Here is an 18331-nt window from a genome sequence, read left to right as displayed (position 1 = left end):
GGATAAAGATGAAATGCCATAGAATGAAACTCCCTTATGATACAAACTGTAATATGTATTTGTTTATATGTACATGTCTCTCTCATTTATATTTTTTCTTTTTTTAAAAAAGATATTTATTGAAGTTTCACAAAAACATAAGTTTACAAAATGAAAAAAGGTCATATAATAAGAAAAAGATACAAAAAAGAGAACATAGAGAAATACATGAAAAAGAAAAAAGATGAATAAAAATACAAAATACAAAAGACAAATACCGTATTTTTCGCCCTATAGGACGCACTTTTTCCCCTCCAAAAATGAAGGGGAAATGTGTGTGCGTCCTATGGGGCGAATGCAGGCTTTCGCTGAAGCCTGGAGAGCGAGAGGGGTCGGTGGGCACCGACCCCTCTCGCTCGCCAGGCTTCGCGGACCTCTCCGCAAGCAGCGGGAGCGCTCCCGCTGCTTGCGGAGAGTTGCCTGCATGCCGAAGCCTGCACGCGCTGAGATCAGCGCGCCCAGGCTTCGCGGACCTCTCCGCAAGCAGCGGGAGCGCTCCCGCTGCTTGCGGAGAGTTGCCAGCATGCCGAAGCCTGCGCGCGCTGAGATCAGCGCGCCCAGGCTTCGCGGACCTCTCCTCAAGCAGCGGGAGCGCTCCCGCTGGGCTCCCACAGCTTGCAGAGAGCTGCCTGTTTGGGGGCTGGGGTCGGGGGAAGCTCGGGCCTCCCCCCCCCAGCCCCGCGCCTGGGGGGAAATAATTTTTTCCCCTTTATTTCCCCCCAAAAAACTAGGTGCGCCTTATGGGACGGTGCGTCCTATAGGGCGAAAAATACGGTAACTAAAAAAAAATTAAAAACAAATCCGTTTTTTGTAACTTTGAACTCATTAGCTTATTTCCTTGGCCTCCTCACACCTCCCCTTTTTATATTCCCATTTAAATAATCAAATCAGCAAATCCTTACCCTCTTTCGTTTATCTTAACTCTGTATCTTAACATATTATAACTCTATATTTTCATCCATTATCAATTCATTTTTGCATATTCTTATTAACTTTGTTGCTAATGCCACTTATTTTCAATCCAACATCATTTTAACATTCATTAATTTTACAGTATTTCTGAAGATAGTCTTTAAATTTCTTACAGTCTTCTTCCACCAACTCTTCTCCCAGGTCTCGGATTCTGCCAGTCATTTCCACCAATTCCATATAATCCGTCACCTTCATCTGCCACTCTTCCAGGGTGGGTAAATCTTGTGTCTTCCAATACTTTGCAATAAGTATTCTTGCTGCTGTTGTTGCATACATAAAGAAAGTTCTATCCTTCTTTGGCACCTATTGGCCGACTATGCCCAGGAGAAAGGCCTCTGGTTTCTTCAGAAAGGTATATTTAAATACCTTTTTCATTTCATTATAGATCATCTCCCAGAAAGCCTTAATCTTTGGGCACGTCCACCAAAGGTGAAAGAATGTACCTTCATTTTCTTTACATTTCCAACATTTATTATCGGGCAAATGATAAATTTTTGCAAGCTTGACTGGTGTCATGTACATCATTTTCATAATATTCTCTCTTAAGGCATTACATGCCGTAAATTTCATACCGGTGGTCCACAACTGTTCCCAGTCAGCAAACATAATGTTATGTCCAACATCTTGTGCCCATTTAATCATAGCAGATTTAACCGTTTCATCCTGCGTATTCCATTTTAACAGCAAGTTATACATTCTTGAAAGTATCTTAGTTTTGGAATCTAACAATTCTGTTTCCAATTTTGATTTTTCCACCTGGAAGCCAATTTTTTTGTCCAAATTATAGTCATTTATACACTAAGCAGCATGTTCGCTATTGCAAGGTGCCTGCCACATAGCTATCTCTTGTTTCACTCAAAGGCAGAAATTGCTCAAGACTGCTAACTAATCTAGTCTTGCTTGTCTTGAGCTGGCCTGCAACAGTTTTCCTTGTGTGATGTGGATTCCTGTTGTAAGCTTTTTGTGTATACTGCACTGACATGCAAAAGTCCTGCACCAAGGAAATGTATCTCTCTGCAGAAGATAAATTAAATTGAAATACCTGAATGAATTTACTTCGTGCAATCATCACAGGATTTCTGAAGCAGAATTTAGAACCCTTTTCCCTCCATTGAGCAGTAGTGACTTTAAAGATGTAGATTTAGCGCAGAGAGTTTTTTTTTGGAACAAAACACACTTTGGAAAGAAATTCAAATTGTAGTTTCTTTCAGAATGGCACCATGAATAAGATAAGTAAAACCGACACAATCCAGAAGATGGAGATGTAATATGTTTGGTGCTTCTGTGCTATCAAAAGAGAAAGAGAAAGACAGAGAAAAGAGCCATTGTATTTCCTAAGAGCCCTTTCACTAACTGAGGAATCCCATGCAACTGTTATGTAAGTCATATGCGTGATATCATCTGTTGGCTAAAGCTGAATCCTAACCCCACTTTTCTGGGAGTAAGCCCCACTGAATTCAGTAGGATTTTCTTCAGAGTAGGCATGGTTAGGACTGGGTAATAGTCTGAACCAGAACTCAGGAACCAGGTCCTTACTTTTCAGTGCAGAGTTTTAGCCTCATTTGGGATATTAATTATTAGTTCATCTTAGATGCCTAACAGTTAAGCAAACCCTGTCTGGGCATGGTCTACCTTTCTATTACCTAAGAGGAGGCAGGATGAGCATTAGTGGACTCCTCTAGTTTCCAGTCTACCAAGTGGGAAAATTTAAGTATTTGAAAAGTTAAGTATTTGAGGTGTTTAGTGAAATACGATTTAAGGATTTGTGGTATGCTCATTCACACACATAGTGGAAGATGATATCTGGTTGCCTGATGAACCACCCAACCTTAGAATTAATACGGTGCTTGGGAAATACTCTTCTTTTCTTAAACGACATACAAAACTTTATTGAAATTAGTTTTATGACATTTCTAGTTTACAAGGCAGAGAAACTACTCAACATCCTAAGTAGCTTATACTGTACAATGAAATGCTGGGAATATTTTTTTTAATGTTGTTTATAGTTCAACACTCTGACGTATACTGCTACATTGTATAATCTGTAGCTACCACCAACCACTTTGTCCCACTTAATGCATCTAATGCATTCTTTTGTGAACCTCCCTGAGATCTGTGGATGAACGGTAGTATGCAAATTCAGTTAATAATAATAATAACAATCATAATGAAGTATCCTGTATAAGTTTTTTTTTCACAATAAATCGGCAAGTTGCTAAAGTTCTGGTGTACCTAGGACCTTTTTTGGCAACAGCACAACAGCTGAAAAAATTGCTATAGCCTTCATGCTCTGTACCACTTTATAAGTCGTAAGAGAAAGATATAATTGAAAGTTTTTCTACTTCAGCAACTTGCTGTCTTTCCATACAGAAAGATTTTTTTTTTAACCTGAGAGATTTTAAAGGTTCACTTGGTTGCTTTTGTCACCCCGGAAGGCTATACAGTGTGTATTTCCTGAATGCCTGCTCATTTCCATTCAAATTTCTGGAGTTTTGAAAGCGTAGATGACATATTTGAGGTCTCATTTCCTCATGAACATGGTAGAATACAACACAGTGTTAAAACTTATATTTGAGTATTTATTGTCTGACCACAACACAAGCATGGGGAATCTGAAATGAAAATGACAGAGACGTGCACCATTAATATGTTGTAATGTATCTTTGTCCCCTAAGAGGAATATTCCTGTTCAGAGGCAGACTAGGGCAAAAGCTTGTAATACTTTCTGAGTGTGGGAGCACACACTTTTTTCTCTACTTGCCTAAAGCCATCCCCACTATGCTATTTAATTCTGAAGGGCTCAGGACAATCTATGTACCATTTCTTGCTGCCTATCTTGGGGAGGACAGTTTCTGGAGAAGGAGAAGGTATACTTGGGGGGGGAAGTTATTGTGTAGTGCCTCAATTTTTCTTCCCTGATAATATAAGCTACTAAGCAGCGTGAGCAAACTGGTTCCCTGTCTTTCTCCCTCTGGTTCCTTTTATTTTATTTTATTTGAATTGACAAACTCAACTTCATAGGTCCTAAAAGTTCACAGGTGCTTGTCGTGCTGACCCCCACCCCAGTTTTTCTTTTTCAATTAATTTAGAAACTACTATACTTCTGTATACCTAGGACATTCCCATGTAGAAACTACTACCTTATTTTTAGGTGAGTCAATTTTGCTTATGTACAGGGTTGCCCAAGTGGTATTTTTTGAGGTGGGGTGAGGAATAATAGCAATGTATTTATAATGGCCTTGTGGGATGGATAAGTGGGAATAAGTTCAAGTTACAGAAAGACAGGCTTCAATTAAATATTCGGGAAGGTTAAACTAGGGTTCACTGCTCTCCTGTAACCTTAAAAAAGCAGGATAAGTATTGCATGAAAATAATTCTGGTGCCTATTGCATGACAACTTGTGGCACCACTATTTCATTAGACAGTGCAGTTTAAATAAAGGGAATAACTGATGCTTTATCTATTGCATGCAAGCTTGAAAGAGTTTAAGGCGAATCTTAGTATCTGTTCTCAGTTTACTCAAATGCAGCATTTGAGTAAACCATTTCCTTTATAGCATAGCCCTCATGTGCTGCAACGGGGGAGGAAGAGATTAACCGGCTGTCGGGGGACAAAATTGATTGTTAGGTGCACTAAATTGGCAGGAGGAATCTAGGGTAATGGGGTGACATTTAAAAGTACTCCATGCTGGAAACTGAGTAGGTTCCAAGTTGAGAACATACATTTTAATGTACATTTTCTTGGCTGTTGGACTAGCAGGCATGAGCTCATCTACTCTTGGTTCTCACAGCATTACTGAAACAATATTTTGTGTATGTGTGCACCCCCATGCTTGGTATGAAGGTTCTAGTCCGTCATTTTTTTCTCCTTATCCCCTCTCCTCCCCCTGCAAAGCCATCTGCCTTGAATACAGCTTCTCCTGTGAGCTTTGGGGTTGCCCTTCAGCCTCAGCTGTCAAGATATTGATTGACGCAATTTTAATAGCATTTTAAAATACAGTTGTTAAGTTGGGGCAGTGGGACTCTTCTCTTACTCCTCCTTCCTACACCTCCACCACCACCAAAGAGGGGAAGTGTGGTTTTTCAATGACTTTAAACTGCTTCTTGTCTTTGCATGTCGTCTCTTGCACCAAGCGGTGAAACGCATTATCGAGTAATGCCCAGAAAGTGGTTAACTGCGTTTGACACACGCCAACTCCCTGCCTCCACACTGGATAATTGCATTGTCAACTATTCAGTAAAGTGGCAGGTGACACTGCTGCCGGATTGATTGTCCTAGCATTGAGGCTCCTAAGACTGTCAGCTTCCCAATCGATAGCGTTTACACAAGACACTGTGACTGCATCTGTAACTAATTTCAGTTTGAAACTTGCAAGACACTGCGCTGCCCCTGTTTTCTGGCTACATGTGTTTAGTGACTTGCTTCCTCTCTTTGGACCACAAGCTTTATACCATCCTGCTTCACCCCCCTCCTTCCTTGGAAAGTGCATTCCTGTTTTTATTTTGGTGTAGCAGGTGAAGAAATCGATGCTGTGTGCTGTGCCCTCAAAAGCAGGCAGAATTACTGCAGATGGCTAACTAGCAGCTCCAGTTTTGTAATCAATAGCCTGATCAATTGATTAAATTAACACTGATTTTCTTCCGTCTTCCTGGCCTATATGAAAAATTAGTTTGCAGTGAGCATGCAGGTTTGGCTTATAAAATACAGGCCTTGTTATGCTATCCCATGACTCTTTTCTATCAAGATTGAGTGCATTGTTATTTAAATCAGTGGACAGCAAGACATGCTGCTTCCACTAGTGCCTTTAAATGGGGACATTGCTCTGGGTTGCTTACCAAACTTGACTACTTCATGCTCGGCTGCTTTAGAAAAGTCGTCCCCTCTGCTTTTCCGCCTTCCTCTGTTATTGGCAGAATTGCAATGTGACTGTGATCCCTGTCAGTGGTGCTTATTGATCCAGTGATGTGAACCTGTTTAGTGATTCAAGATTACTTTAATTCCTCTCTTTCCTTTTTTGTTTTCCCTCGCTCCTTACATGAACAAAAATTCCCCTGAGCCACCTTCATGGAAATTACGCCAATGATTGCTAAGCCTCTGCTTGCAAATTTTCCTTTGTATGGCAGCCTTCCACATACAAGCACACAAATGCATGCACGCCTCCTGCTGAACATTAGCCTGGCACAGAACTGGAGGAATTGCCATAGCAGCTTGGATATGGGATCCTCTTTCCAGCTGTATCCACTGTGTGATGGAGGCACAAAGGGGAACTTGTGTAGTGCTCTCAGCCAAGTTCTGAGGTGCTGTTTACAGGAGGAAAAATCCTTTTGCAGGCAACCAGCTTGCCCCCTGAGGCACAGGCTTGATGACTTTCACCTTGGCATGTAGCAGTACCACAAAATATTAATGGCCATAAAATTATACAGCCCCCTCTTAAAGTCTCCTCCTTGGTGTGTTAGTAAAGATGACTACAAGCAGTTGGGATGCAGACTTGCAGCCTAGGCTCTGTTTTCTTACAGCGTGAAAGATGACTTTAGAGTGGCAGCTCTACTACAATGATCCATATGCATGGCCTCAAACACTGAAGACCTATGTGTGTATTTTATAAATCCCATGATCCTGATTAAGTTATTTCATAGCAGCCAGTGAAAACCAGACTTTGCATTTTTCTGTGGTCAGGTTAGTTTTCCATCAACCTGGAGTCATGAACATTACTAATCCAATTCATCTTTACCTGATCGTTTATAGTGCAACAGGGTAATGGAACAATGCAATTTAATAACTAATTCCAACAAACATTAGCCATCAAAGGTTGACTACAGCGATCCTTTCCTTTTGCCCTTTCTTTTTAAAAGAGTCAAGGCAGTTTGCTTTTCCCCAAGCCATTTTTAAAGGAAAGCTACATCCGTGCCACTATGCTCTCTTGATGCTAGTTTGGGGATGTTTCGGCAGCTGAGGAAACAAACACTGCCAAGAGCTGTTCCCAGGAAATGTGTGTGAGGCCTGGCAGCATTAAAACACTTTTATTGCTGCTTTTGGGGGGTGGGGGGTGGGGGAGAGTTATTCCTTATCCAGGAAGGAGCAAGCAACACTTTAGGCAAAGCAGGTGAATGAGCTCAGCCAGAGGTTGGTAGATGTTGTGGGAAAAGTAATTAACAAAACCTGCTTTTTTTTTAGTCTTTAACTAGAGACTGTATTTTTTACCAAATCTCTCTATATTACCCACAAGCGCTGTAAACACTCATCTGATTTCTGGCCATTACAGCCTTGGACAGGTCTGTGCAAGTGAGAGGTAGAGCATAATTCAGTTTTTGGATATTTTTTTATATTGTGAAGAATCAAGTGTTGTGCCTTGTGCACCTTGAGCACATTAGGGACCAACACTAAAGACTCTTCTGTCGTAGGAGCAGGACAGCCAAGATACGCATGTCATAAGCAGATTAGCTCTTCTGCTCTGCACTAGAGCATTGCTAGAGGTTCTTCTGGCAGGTCATTATTTCATTTGTTACTTATTTATATTTTGGATTTATATCCTGTCAGTTTTACTCAAAAAGAGCCCTCTAGGTGGCTTACAATTTAAAATCAATAACAATACACAGCAATGTATCCATAAATGACAACCAGTGACACACAGTTAAATTATAAGCAGTAGCAACTTCAGTAGGAAGTAATCATGTGTGAGCAAATTTGGAATAATAAATAGTGAGTGAAAACAAATAGTCGATTCTTAGCATTCCGGACAGTGGAACTCTAAAGCCATTGTGTGCTACTACTCACAATGCCTAAATGATAATCAGACAAGTGGGAGATTTACCCCTTAAATTCTGTAAAGAATAAAACAGATTCTGTGCTTTATTTGCTCCAGTTCTACTCTTCACTTATATAAAGATGATGTGCAATCTCATTTCTGTACAGAATCTGTTTTTACCATTAGAAAGTTGCATACATAATGGTAAATAACCAGCCCAACCAAGGATACAATTGTACCCCAAGACCAGTTTTTTTAAAAAAAGTTTTCTTATTGCTAAGGAAATAAGCAAAGCAAAGTGAATTACAGTGCAACTGCTACTTATAACCAAGCAAAGCACGGTTCACGTATGGCCTTGTTATGATGCACCGTTGCCTGTACTCCGTGCTGGTGCCAGATATTTTGTACCCTAGGCAAAGCTAACCTTGCACACACGCATACCCCCCAAAATGGCTAACTTCATTTTACAAAAAATGATGTATTGTAGAAATCATAAAATTCTTCAAAATATAAAATATTACTAGAAATTCATAAGCTATAACAAAAAACAATCTGTGTAAACTGTGCCCCTAAAAGGTGAGCACTGCGCCCCTCTGAGGTCTGTGCCCTAGGTGGCTGCCTAGTTGGCCTAATGATAGCACTGGCCTCCCTTTACTGAATCCATGGTTCTGAACCCCACCTATGAGCAAAATTGGAATATATTTTTGTTTCTCTAGATTGAGTTGTGCAAGACACCGTATATGTTTCAAGTTTGAATCAGGTGAAATAATATGTTGCCTATCTTTGTGGTAAAAGCAGACTTAAAATACAGGTGGCAGTTTTGTGCACATCCAATTGATTCATGACTGCTGATGCCTGGGTACTTTTGGACTCCACCAACATTTGTAGGGCCCAAGAACAGAATTCCCATGCAAATTGGTCGCCACCTGTATTTATCTTTTTAGAGAAGATGGGCATGCTTGTATATAAAGACTTTAAACTATTTAAAGTGTGGAATGAGCTGTCCATGTTTGTGTGTGAGAGAGAAAGGGGGTGGGGACTTTCTGCGTAATTTCATTCATTTATTTACATTTATACCCTGCACCCTCAATTTAAAGTCATGTTTTCTAAAGCTGAAAAGCTAAAGCAACAACTAAGCTATAAACACCAATATTTTTAGGAAAACAGAAATGTATTTGCTAGGTACCTTAATGATAGTAGTAAGAGTGCTAGGTAGGTCTCTCTGGGAAGGGTATTCCAAAGGAAAGGCACCATCATTGCAAAGACTGGCTCTGTTACCATCTGCTGCACTTCCATTTGGTGGGGGCTCCAAGAGAAGAGACAACAGAGGACAATCTCAGTAGATGAGCAGATTGATCCAAGATAAAGTAGTGAAACGGGTATCTGGATGCTGGGCTTTAAAGGTTAAGAACAACCCTTTGAATTGAACTTGGAAAGTTACCTGGAATCAGCAAAGCTCTTTCAGTACAGACAAGATATGATCTCTACAGCTGGCCCGTGTTGGCTGTTTAGCCTCAGTATTCTAAATTAGTTTCAGTAATCCAACCCAGAATTTACCAGGAATTGGCTAACTATGATTAGACTTTCAGGGGCAGGGGTGGGGTGTGGGGTGGGCAGTTATCAGCTTGAACTGATAGGTCTTTTGTGCTGCTGAGGTTACTTGAGCCTCAAATGATGAATCTGAAAACACTCATAGTCTGTGTACCTGATCCTCTAGAGAGAGTGCAATCCCTTCCAGAGCTTGTTGAATACCACCTCTCTGCACCTCCGTCTTGTCTGGATTGAATTTCAATTTATTGACCCATATCCAGTCCACTACTTCTCCCAAATACCAAATCAGTACTTTTCTGACTCAGTTGGGGGGAAAGTAGAGCTATTATTGTATAACAGCAATATGGAATGTTCCATTAGTCCTTATTGTTACTTCCAGCTTCCGGAAGTGCAGTTCTATTGCAGCCCCAATTTTATTCGCAACACAAATATAATGGTGTTAGTTAGGGCTTTGCAGCAAGAGGAAAAATATTTACATCTTTTAAAAAAATATGTGGGTTTTAGTTCTGGAGTGATGGAATACAAATTCTTTCATGAAAAATAAAGTTATTGAAATGGAATGCAGGGAAGATGTAGTTACGCACTTTACCAGTGAACATTCATGTGAGCGCTTACTCTGTATGACGTATAAAATATATGTTTTTAAAGGGCATGGGATTTTATCTTATTAGCACAGTCATGGGTGCTTTTAAACATACAGATGTCTAGCAAAACAGTGCTTCTAGGTTGCACTTCGAGTGGGGAGGCATTAGATTTTTTGGAAGTAAAAGGCCATGTATCTTCCCATCCCAAACGTTCTAGTTTGATCATGATTGAAAAAACAGACCCACACATTGCATGCAAAAAGAGGATGGGGGAAGTGAAAATATGTCACAAGAGTAGAAAAGGAAAAAGATGTTGTGTTTATAGTCACCCAAGAGAATAATGCTGAAGTCACCTTCATTAATAAGATAATTAATTCATTTTAATCTAGGTATGCTTGTCATATCATCATATTCCGTGGCAGTGAATGCCACAGACTATTGATGCACTTCTGTTTTGCTTGTAAATGAATTTCATCACACCCTCTAATCTAGAAGTATACCAAGTAGTAGGTCAGTGTTCTCTATTATTCCCCCCCCAAACTGTTCATAATTTCAGTAACACCTATGTCATGCTGTATATCTTATCCACTCATACAGAAGAACCGTGGAAACAGATTATAGAAAAATGGTTCTTTAGAAAGGCATAAATAATCATTTTTAAACTCAGAAATTGGAGAGGGGGAGAGCTGTCTAATGTGTGCAGTTTAGATCTAGCCTGCTACACATGTGAAATGGGCCTCTTTACTCATAGCAAAGGTCCTGTGCTCATATTTCTGTGGGGCTGTTTCTTGCTCGGAACTCCTAGAATGTTCAGCATTAACTCAATTTTGGTGCTGGGTCCAGCTGCTCCAAGGCCAGGCAGAGCAGAGCTGTGTACACAGTGCTCGAGGGCTACTGTGCTCTCAAGGTAAGTGATCTTGATAGGTACATTCTGACTGATGAGAGAGTTTGTCTCCCGAACTGTCACAGGGTTTATAGAGGTGCCACTCAACAGTGGTGCTGGAATTGCTTGTCAGAGCAGCCGCCTACAAGAGCAATGGGGATCGGAGACAGAACAGTAACTTTGTTTTTTCTTGGCTTAATGGCTCCCGAGTCTGACCTGCATGCTCACTCTTGTTTGTCTGGATCTTTAGAAAGGCATCTTGGATTAAGACTGTCAGAAAATGGTGTTGCTTTAGCTTCAGTAGGGTTAGTTATATCACCAAAAGTAAATGGTATTCAGCCAAAAGCTAGTAGATTGGAAGAATGAGTTGGCAAAATTATTTTCTCTAAGGAATGCCAAGTTGGGAATTAAGAAGCCTTACGACACAATTTTAATAATTTTAAACTTCAGTGACGAGGCAATACACTTGCCTCATCCGAAAGCAAAAATATGCTTTATCCCTTTAAAACTTCTCCTCCTTTTCTTCTTCTTCTTCTTCTTCTTCTTCTTCTTCTTCTTCTTCTTCTTCTTCTTCTTCTTCTTTGAGTCTATTTAAGCTGCTGCATAAATACTAGTTAATAACACGATAGCATGCTTTGTGTTCTTTTAACCACCTCAGATGAGAAGACATCAAAATGGGCCTAAATACATAGCATTTTATTCTGATTAGTCATATTTGGAAGAATGTGGTGATGCCCAATGGCTTTAACAGAGATTTAGCAAATTCTTGGAGGATAGCCCTGTCAGCTGCTACTGGACATGATTACTAAATGGAACCTCCATCTTCCAAGGTGGTCTCCTGGGTACCCATTGCTGGGGCTAGCAGCACAGGAGGTTGCATGATTTGAAAGTACTGAATGATAAGAAAGGGGGAAATTAATCTGGAACAAAGTTAATCATGACCTCTACTGCCCTCTGGGGGCTGGGTTTGGCCAAGATTCTGCCTTGGAATCTGATTTGTATCCCATTCAACAGCCCTGGAATATGTGAAATGTAAGAGAACGCATCTAAGCACTAGTCTGTTCAATCTAAAGTTTAAGAATTTCTAGAACAGCAGGCATAGGTTCCAAGTAAGCTTCAGACCCAGCACATATCTTTTTGAAAACAAAACAATGCTCTTTCCCAAGCAGAGCCCAACCATCCTCTCTGAACCAGTGCAAAAAAATAAAAAAAATGCACCTCCTCTTTCTCGCACCTGAAGTCCTGACTTGAAAATTCATTGCTTTCTGGCTGCTACAAGGGAAATGTTGCCAGTGGTGTTCAGGATGAGATTGCTTATGGCTGACCAGGGAACTGAGGAAGCAGTGAGCTAGCCTAGATGAGTGAGGCTTGGGGATTCCATTGATGCATGCATGCACAATCCCACATCCTGCAGCTTTCTCCTCTACATAAGTGGTTACTTTCTAAGTGAAAAGGTGGTAGGACTGGAATAAGCTTTGAAGTGTCTGAGAGCAAAGGTTTTCTGTTTTATTTTACAGTTAGAATTTGAAGCAAGGAGTAGGACTGCCCTTTTGTTGATAACATTAAGAATTGACAGGGAGGCAGCAGGAGAGGCTTATGCAGTATGAGTCCATTACCAGAAAGGCCCTGATGCCTACCAATTAATAGATCTTGATGGCTGATTCACAAGCAGGACCCAGGCAGATTCATATGGGTACAGACTTTTCCTCAAATAGCCTACAAATTAAGAAAGGGATATGCATTCATAAACATGGAGGACAAATTGGTTTGAACCCTAAAAGCTAGAATGATTATGTCAGGTAAGAGGTCTGGTCTCCCTGAAATGCATTGCCCCAAGCAAGCAACCACCTGGGTATATTAGAACCATTAGCCTTATGGGCAGGGAAGTCATGGAATTGCCTTCAAGCATTTTTGTTGGAATTCTTCTCTGTCTTGGACTTCCTGTCCTTTTCCCCACTCAGGGTGGAATTGTGCTTGTGCCAAAGACTAGTAGTGTGGTTGGTTTTTTTTAGATCTTTACACTTCATTTGCATGTGTGCATGCACATATGTGCACACATAGCAGCTATGATCCTATTGGGTTGTCCTGCTTTTATAAACCCCATTTAATTCATTTATAAAGGTTCTTGTCCAGAAATCTGGTTTGAATGAGCCTGGGATGAATAATTAATGTAAATCGGTTTAGACCTCCAATATTTAAACAGCTGCTGGCGTGTTTTCACTGGCTCTGTACAGTGAAAAAATGTGAGTGAGTTGGGACACAAAAGTGTAACAAAAGCCTTGACCCTGTTGGAATCGTCCCTATATCCATCCTTATTCTGGGCACAGGGTCCCTTTTTATAGGTAGTGTCAGCCATGTAGGAGTCACTCTTGAGATTCTGGAGATACTATAATGTTACCCAGTGGCAACTCAAGAATTACAAAATAAATAAATCTCCCTCAGTTACTGCATCATAGAGCAGAGACCCATGACTTTCTGAAGCTGGCAGGTAGATTGCTTATGCATCAAGTCTTCCTGTAGATGCATGAACTTGTTTTGTTCCACACAATGAGAACTCCAGACCACTTCTGCCACCCATAACACTTCTGTTGTGCTCTCCTGATGAAGCATAAGAAGCTTTACAGACTTAATTTTCCTTCTCTGGCAAAGTCAGTTGACTGGAGGACAGAAAGGTAGGATGCTAAGTGTTGACTACAGTAAGTAAATTTCATGTGCATACATGCACAGCATTCCAAAATATGAAAGAAAAAAGATAGGAGAGTAGAACTTTTATGAGTAATGCAACATTTTCTTAATTTACATTTTCTGGTTGCAGAATTTATTATTGTATTTAGCGGAATGTATATACCACTTGATTTTCAAAAGGGTCCCCGCTTCTTGCTAGGCATCTTGTAAAGGGCTTAGAAATTTTGCTGCAATCAAGTGGTATGTATGTTTTGTTAAATAAAGTAATGACAACATTCCCCTAGTGTTCTGCAGTATCACCAAATCTTGCAAGTAATTCTGTAAGTTAGTATGAGATTTTTCTTTCCTTCCTTTTCTCTTCTCTCCCCGCCCCCACCCTGTGGCTATGGCCATTTCTGGCCAGCCACCCATTTCACTTTTTAAGTCTCTTAAATACAGTATTATGGGCTATAGTCAACTAACTTGTTGGACAGGTTGGCATAGCTTGGGGAAAACAGCCTGGCAGACCAAGATTGGGCCAGGATTTGCCAATATTTACTGGGTTCTAACAAGAATGTCAGAAAATAAAGTTTCAGCAGAGAGAAATCTGATCAAAATTCTACTTATGATTCTTCCTCCTATCAGGAACCCATATTAGCCTAGCCCACTTACTGACTCATTAGGACTTAATTTCAGGCCTGGTTGAGATGAAACTATGATAATACTTTAAGTTCCTCGAAGGTGCAGCACTAGCATTCCATATAACAATTTGGACTCCAGTGGCATCATAGGCTTCTCTGTTCTACTTTGCAGTCTTTGAACTGAGCTTCCTGAGGACATATAGAAAAATGCAACTGTGAAAAGGAGATTCTGGTCTCTGACTTTGTATGGTAAACTTTTGTTGCTTGCACTGTGTTCTGATAGCTTAATTTGACATATAGGACAAGAAATTGGATTTCCTGAAAGCTGCTTCTTTCTCCCCATTTTTGTATCAATTCTGTTACTGAAGTGAAGCAGAGATGAAATTCATTTCTATTCAAGATTTCCTCCAGCCTCAAATCTTGTTCTACATCTTTAATATAGATGGCATTCAGATCACAGCCCAGGTCAGGCCATAACTTCTGCTTTGTATTTGAGAGATGGTGGGAAAGAAAGAAGCTTGTGTGTTTAGAGGCTGGGCTTTTCAGAAATTACAAGCTAAATTATACCCGATACTGGCATACTGCAGGCCAGTATCTGTGTGACCTTATTGTCTCTACCAGTGTGAAATAGCACTCTTGCTCTTTGGGCAACTATGGGAAAGTACCACAGTCTTTAGCAACTCTGTCCTGTTTTAAATCTAAATAAACTGAAAAGGTGGTACTTGCTAGACAAACGATTGCTGAGGAGGCTTCAAAATCCAGGGCAATTTGGGGTACTTCCAGATGTGGGCATTACAACATAAATAAGTTACAAAAATCCAGTTTTTCTATGTGTGGGTTTTAGCAGTTAAGTTTCCACAAATTCCATTTTTTCAGTCATAAATATTCATTGCTATTCCGTTTTCTACACCAGTGGGTAGAACTTGATGGAAAGTATCTGGGCTATTTTTCCGTCCCTTATGTCAATCATTCCCCCCCTTTCCCCCCCTCCACTACTGTTCTGGGCATTTTTGCAGGTATTTCAGTTCCTGTGCATGCACATCTTTAAAGAAAAACAAAAACCCAGGAAGTCTGCAGGAGCAAACATTAGCGACTTTAGTTATCATTTTTCACAGTGGACAAAATGGAGGTGTGCAAAGGCTAGCCAGGATTTCTCTATAAACTGTATTGCCAAATTGTGTGTTGTCTTGAAAACATGGCATCCAACTACCATTGCAAAATGGCAGAAAATATCTGAGCTAACTTCTTTTGAAAGTAGTATTCTAGAGCAAAAGTGAGAGAGGTTGCTGATTTTTTTCTTTCCAAACATGCCCCCTTCCTGGAAAGTTGCTCTGGAAGCTCAGGGGACCATCTGAAACAACATGGGAGATGGCACTGAAAGGTGAAGGGAAAATCTGCAAAATATGCCGCCACCCTCTTCCTCCTAGAGGAGGAATGGAGCCCTTCCATTTTCAGAGGTTGAAATAGAAACTTACTTGTAGAAAAATAAGTTCCACACTACAGCCCAAAGTGTGTAAACAAAACAATTTTGCTTTTAAATCCTTCATTTGAGCTGTATAACACTGAATTATCTTAGTGCAGAATCTGGGATTATAGTACAGAATTTTTGACTGCCCATAAGAGAGTTGTACAGGCAAGTACAATATTAGACTTAGGGGCTGGTACAACTGAAAGGAATGAAAGGTTGATGGAGGGATTTTGCATTTGTGCATAAAGTCTAGATGCCAGATTTATGACAGGAATTGGGTGCCTTTGGTAATTTGAGACAGGGAGATTCCTTATAACGTCACTCAATTTTTGCTTTTTTGTCCATTCAATACTAAATATACTCCTTTCTTTGAAACACCTCCAGTAAACAACACCTTTGTCCCCTTGGCTCTCTGCTCATTAAAATCTTTGTGATGTGATCTAACCCAGTGCATGGGCACGGGGTGGGGTGGGGGTGGGATGGCAAGCAATTCAGTTTTATGAAATTGTAAAGATCATGAAGGAAGTGATGATAGTGTTTGGAACCAGTTTCCTTCCTGCACACAAAAGTATTCTGCTTTACATATCAGTTTATGTGTGGTCCATCAAGCCTGCATTGAACCCTTATTTCTCACTTCCCCATTTTTGCATTTGGAGTCTATAGAATTCTTCTGTGGTATACAAGCCTGGAGTGTGTTTTTCATCTCCCATATTAATTGGATGTTTCTACGCATTTACCACCTCCTGTTTGCAACAAACCTAATAAATCACAGACTTGCTAGTTTTTGGCTTGAGTACACTTTTTCTGTTGCTGAGCAGTTCTGGTTCCCAGTCCAGTTTATCTCTGACAGACTGTGTCATGACTCACAATTCTCTTTGCTCCCCCAGCGCGCTCTGTCTCTCTATATAGAGAAAGAGATTTATAGATCAAGATATATCGTGACCTCTCTTCATACTTATGAAATTTTACAATGTTACCATTGTATTACATACAGTTGAGACAGGGAGATAGCCTGGATCAAACCATAGCTAAAATGAGCCTGGAGGAAAGTGATTGCTGGAAACCTATGCAGCTAAAAGACTGCTTTCTCTCTCCCATGCCATCTTTCCCCTCCCCTAGACTTGCCCAGGCCACATTTTGTTCCTCTGTGCCCTGTGGTGACACATTGCACATCTTTTCTTTTCCTTCAGGGTCCGGGTTTGTCATGTGCAGCGGCAAGGAGAATCCAGACAGTGATGCTGACCTTGATGTGGATGGAGATGACACACTGGAATATGGAAAGCCACAGTATCATTTTCTAGAGGTGCTGAACTCCCACCAAGAGACTGTGGCTCTGCTGTGCCACTAAAACTCTTGCTGCTCTTGCCTAATTCATACGTTTTCATTCAGTTAGGAGAGGATTCCACAAGTTCCCTGTTCACTGAAATTGCTCTGTTAGCAACTTTATTTACTAGTCATGAGCTGGGTAGTAATTTCACCAGTTCCAGCATCTGATTCGTCGCTGAGGAGCGATGATTTCCTCCTCTGCTGTTTTAAGATGAGCATGTTCTTATTATCAAACAGCTGTTATTGTGTTTACACGTTCCTTGTGGTGAAAGGAACCTTGTGGTCTTTGAAATGCATTCTTTAGTATTTCAGAATTTCTGGTGCCATTCTAATTGGTGCACTATATTGAATTTGTATGGTGTGTGTGTGTGTATAGAAACTAGCCTAGTGCGGAAAGGTACATTCACATTCATTGATCTGCCCATTTTGCATCTGCCCCTGCTCACCACTGCTGTGTGGGCCCCCAGAAAAAGTTACCCAGAAGGAAATGTGGCCCTTGGACTACAAACAGTTCCTGCCCATCCCTCAAAGGAATTCTTGGCTGCTCTGCCTTGATGGCTTGGGATAAGCAGTGAAAGCTTCTTATTCATCAGGCTGTGCTCTCCTTAACCCTCCATGCTTAGATACACAGAGGCAGATATCATTCCATGCACTGGGGAAGAACCAGGTGAAGCCAAGGAGAGAGAGGCGCTTCGAGGTGCAGTCTTAAAGTAAGTGTGGACTTTTTAAAGTACTGTCTGGGAGTGGATCAGGACATGCTTCATGGTGCTGGGTGGGCGGTGAGGACGTTTCTCAAAGCAGATCCCTATTCATATCAGTGTGAGATGCAAGGCAGGAAGAACTTCAGAAGCAGCTACTTGCGAAGAAAATGGTTACCCATCTATAACACAGCAATAAAGTCCCACCCTACTCCTTGGCCACATTTATGCCAAAGGTAGTAGTTCTTGTTCTTTGAGAAATTAAATCCTGACTCTGGACATAGCACCTCGTACATGGGGCAGTGTGCATGGGAAAAAACTCTCAGATCGCTCATTAGAAATGTGAAAATGATGTAGATTTGTATAATACTGATGAGCTTATTTATTTACAGTTGAGAAATATAGGCTTTGTACAATTTAGAATTTTTGATAAGACCCACATTATGAATTTTTGACAACAGGGCAGGGTGCAAAAGTTTTTCATTGTGTGGATAAGGAAAGGAGAAGGGCTGGAAACCCTGTTAAGCATGCTTGTGCCCCATTTGAAATAAGTAAGACAAGTGCATACAGATCATAGAATTGTAGAGTTTGAAGGGACTACAAGGACCATCTAGTCCAAACCCCTGCAATGCAGGAACGTCAAACCCATATACTGAGTCAATCATTGGTCCATCTAGCTCAGTATTATTCACATCAGCCTTTGCAGATGTTTTCTACAACTTCCATCAGGTGCAGTCAACACATCCATGCTGACTGAAGC

At 40.7% G+C, this 18331-nt stretch overlaps 1 protein-coding gene across 15 annotated transcripts in view; it reads left to right on the top strand.

Moving 5' to 3' along the window:
* RNF220 (ring finger protein 220) overlaps positions 1-18331 on the top strand; it is a 341456-nt gene that overhangs the window by 283476 nt on the left and 39649 nt on the right. For all 15 annotated transcript variants that reach the window (XM_083619867.1, XM_083619869.1, XM_083619871.1 and 12 more), the window contains 2 exons: positions 16738-16834; positions 17497-17583. In XM_083619867.1, the coding sequence (XP_083475993.1) occupies positions 16738-16834; positions 17497-17583 (184 nt within the window). The remainder of the gene's footprint in view (positions 1-16737; positions 16835-17496; positions 17584-18331) is intronic.

This window comes from Podarcis filfolensis, assembly GCF_964270895.1.
Source record: "Podarcis filfolensis genome assembly, chromosome: 6".
Taxonomy (NCBI): Eukaryota; Metazoa; Chordata; class Lepidosauria; order Squamata; family Lacertidae; genus Podarcis; species Podarcis filfolensis.
The sequence above is the reverse complement of the archived record's forward strand: the minus strand, read 5'-3'. Positions and strand labels throughout refer to the sequence as shown.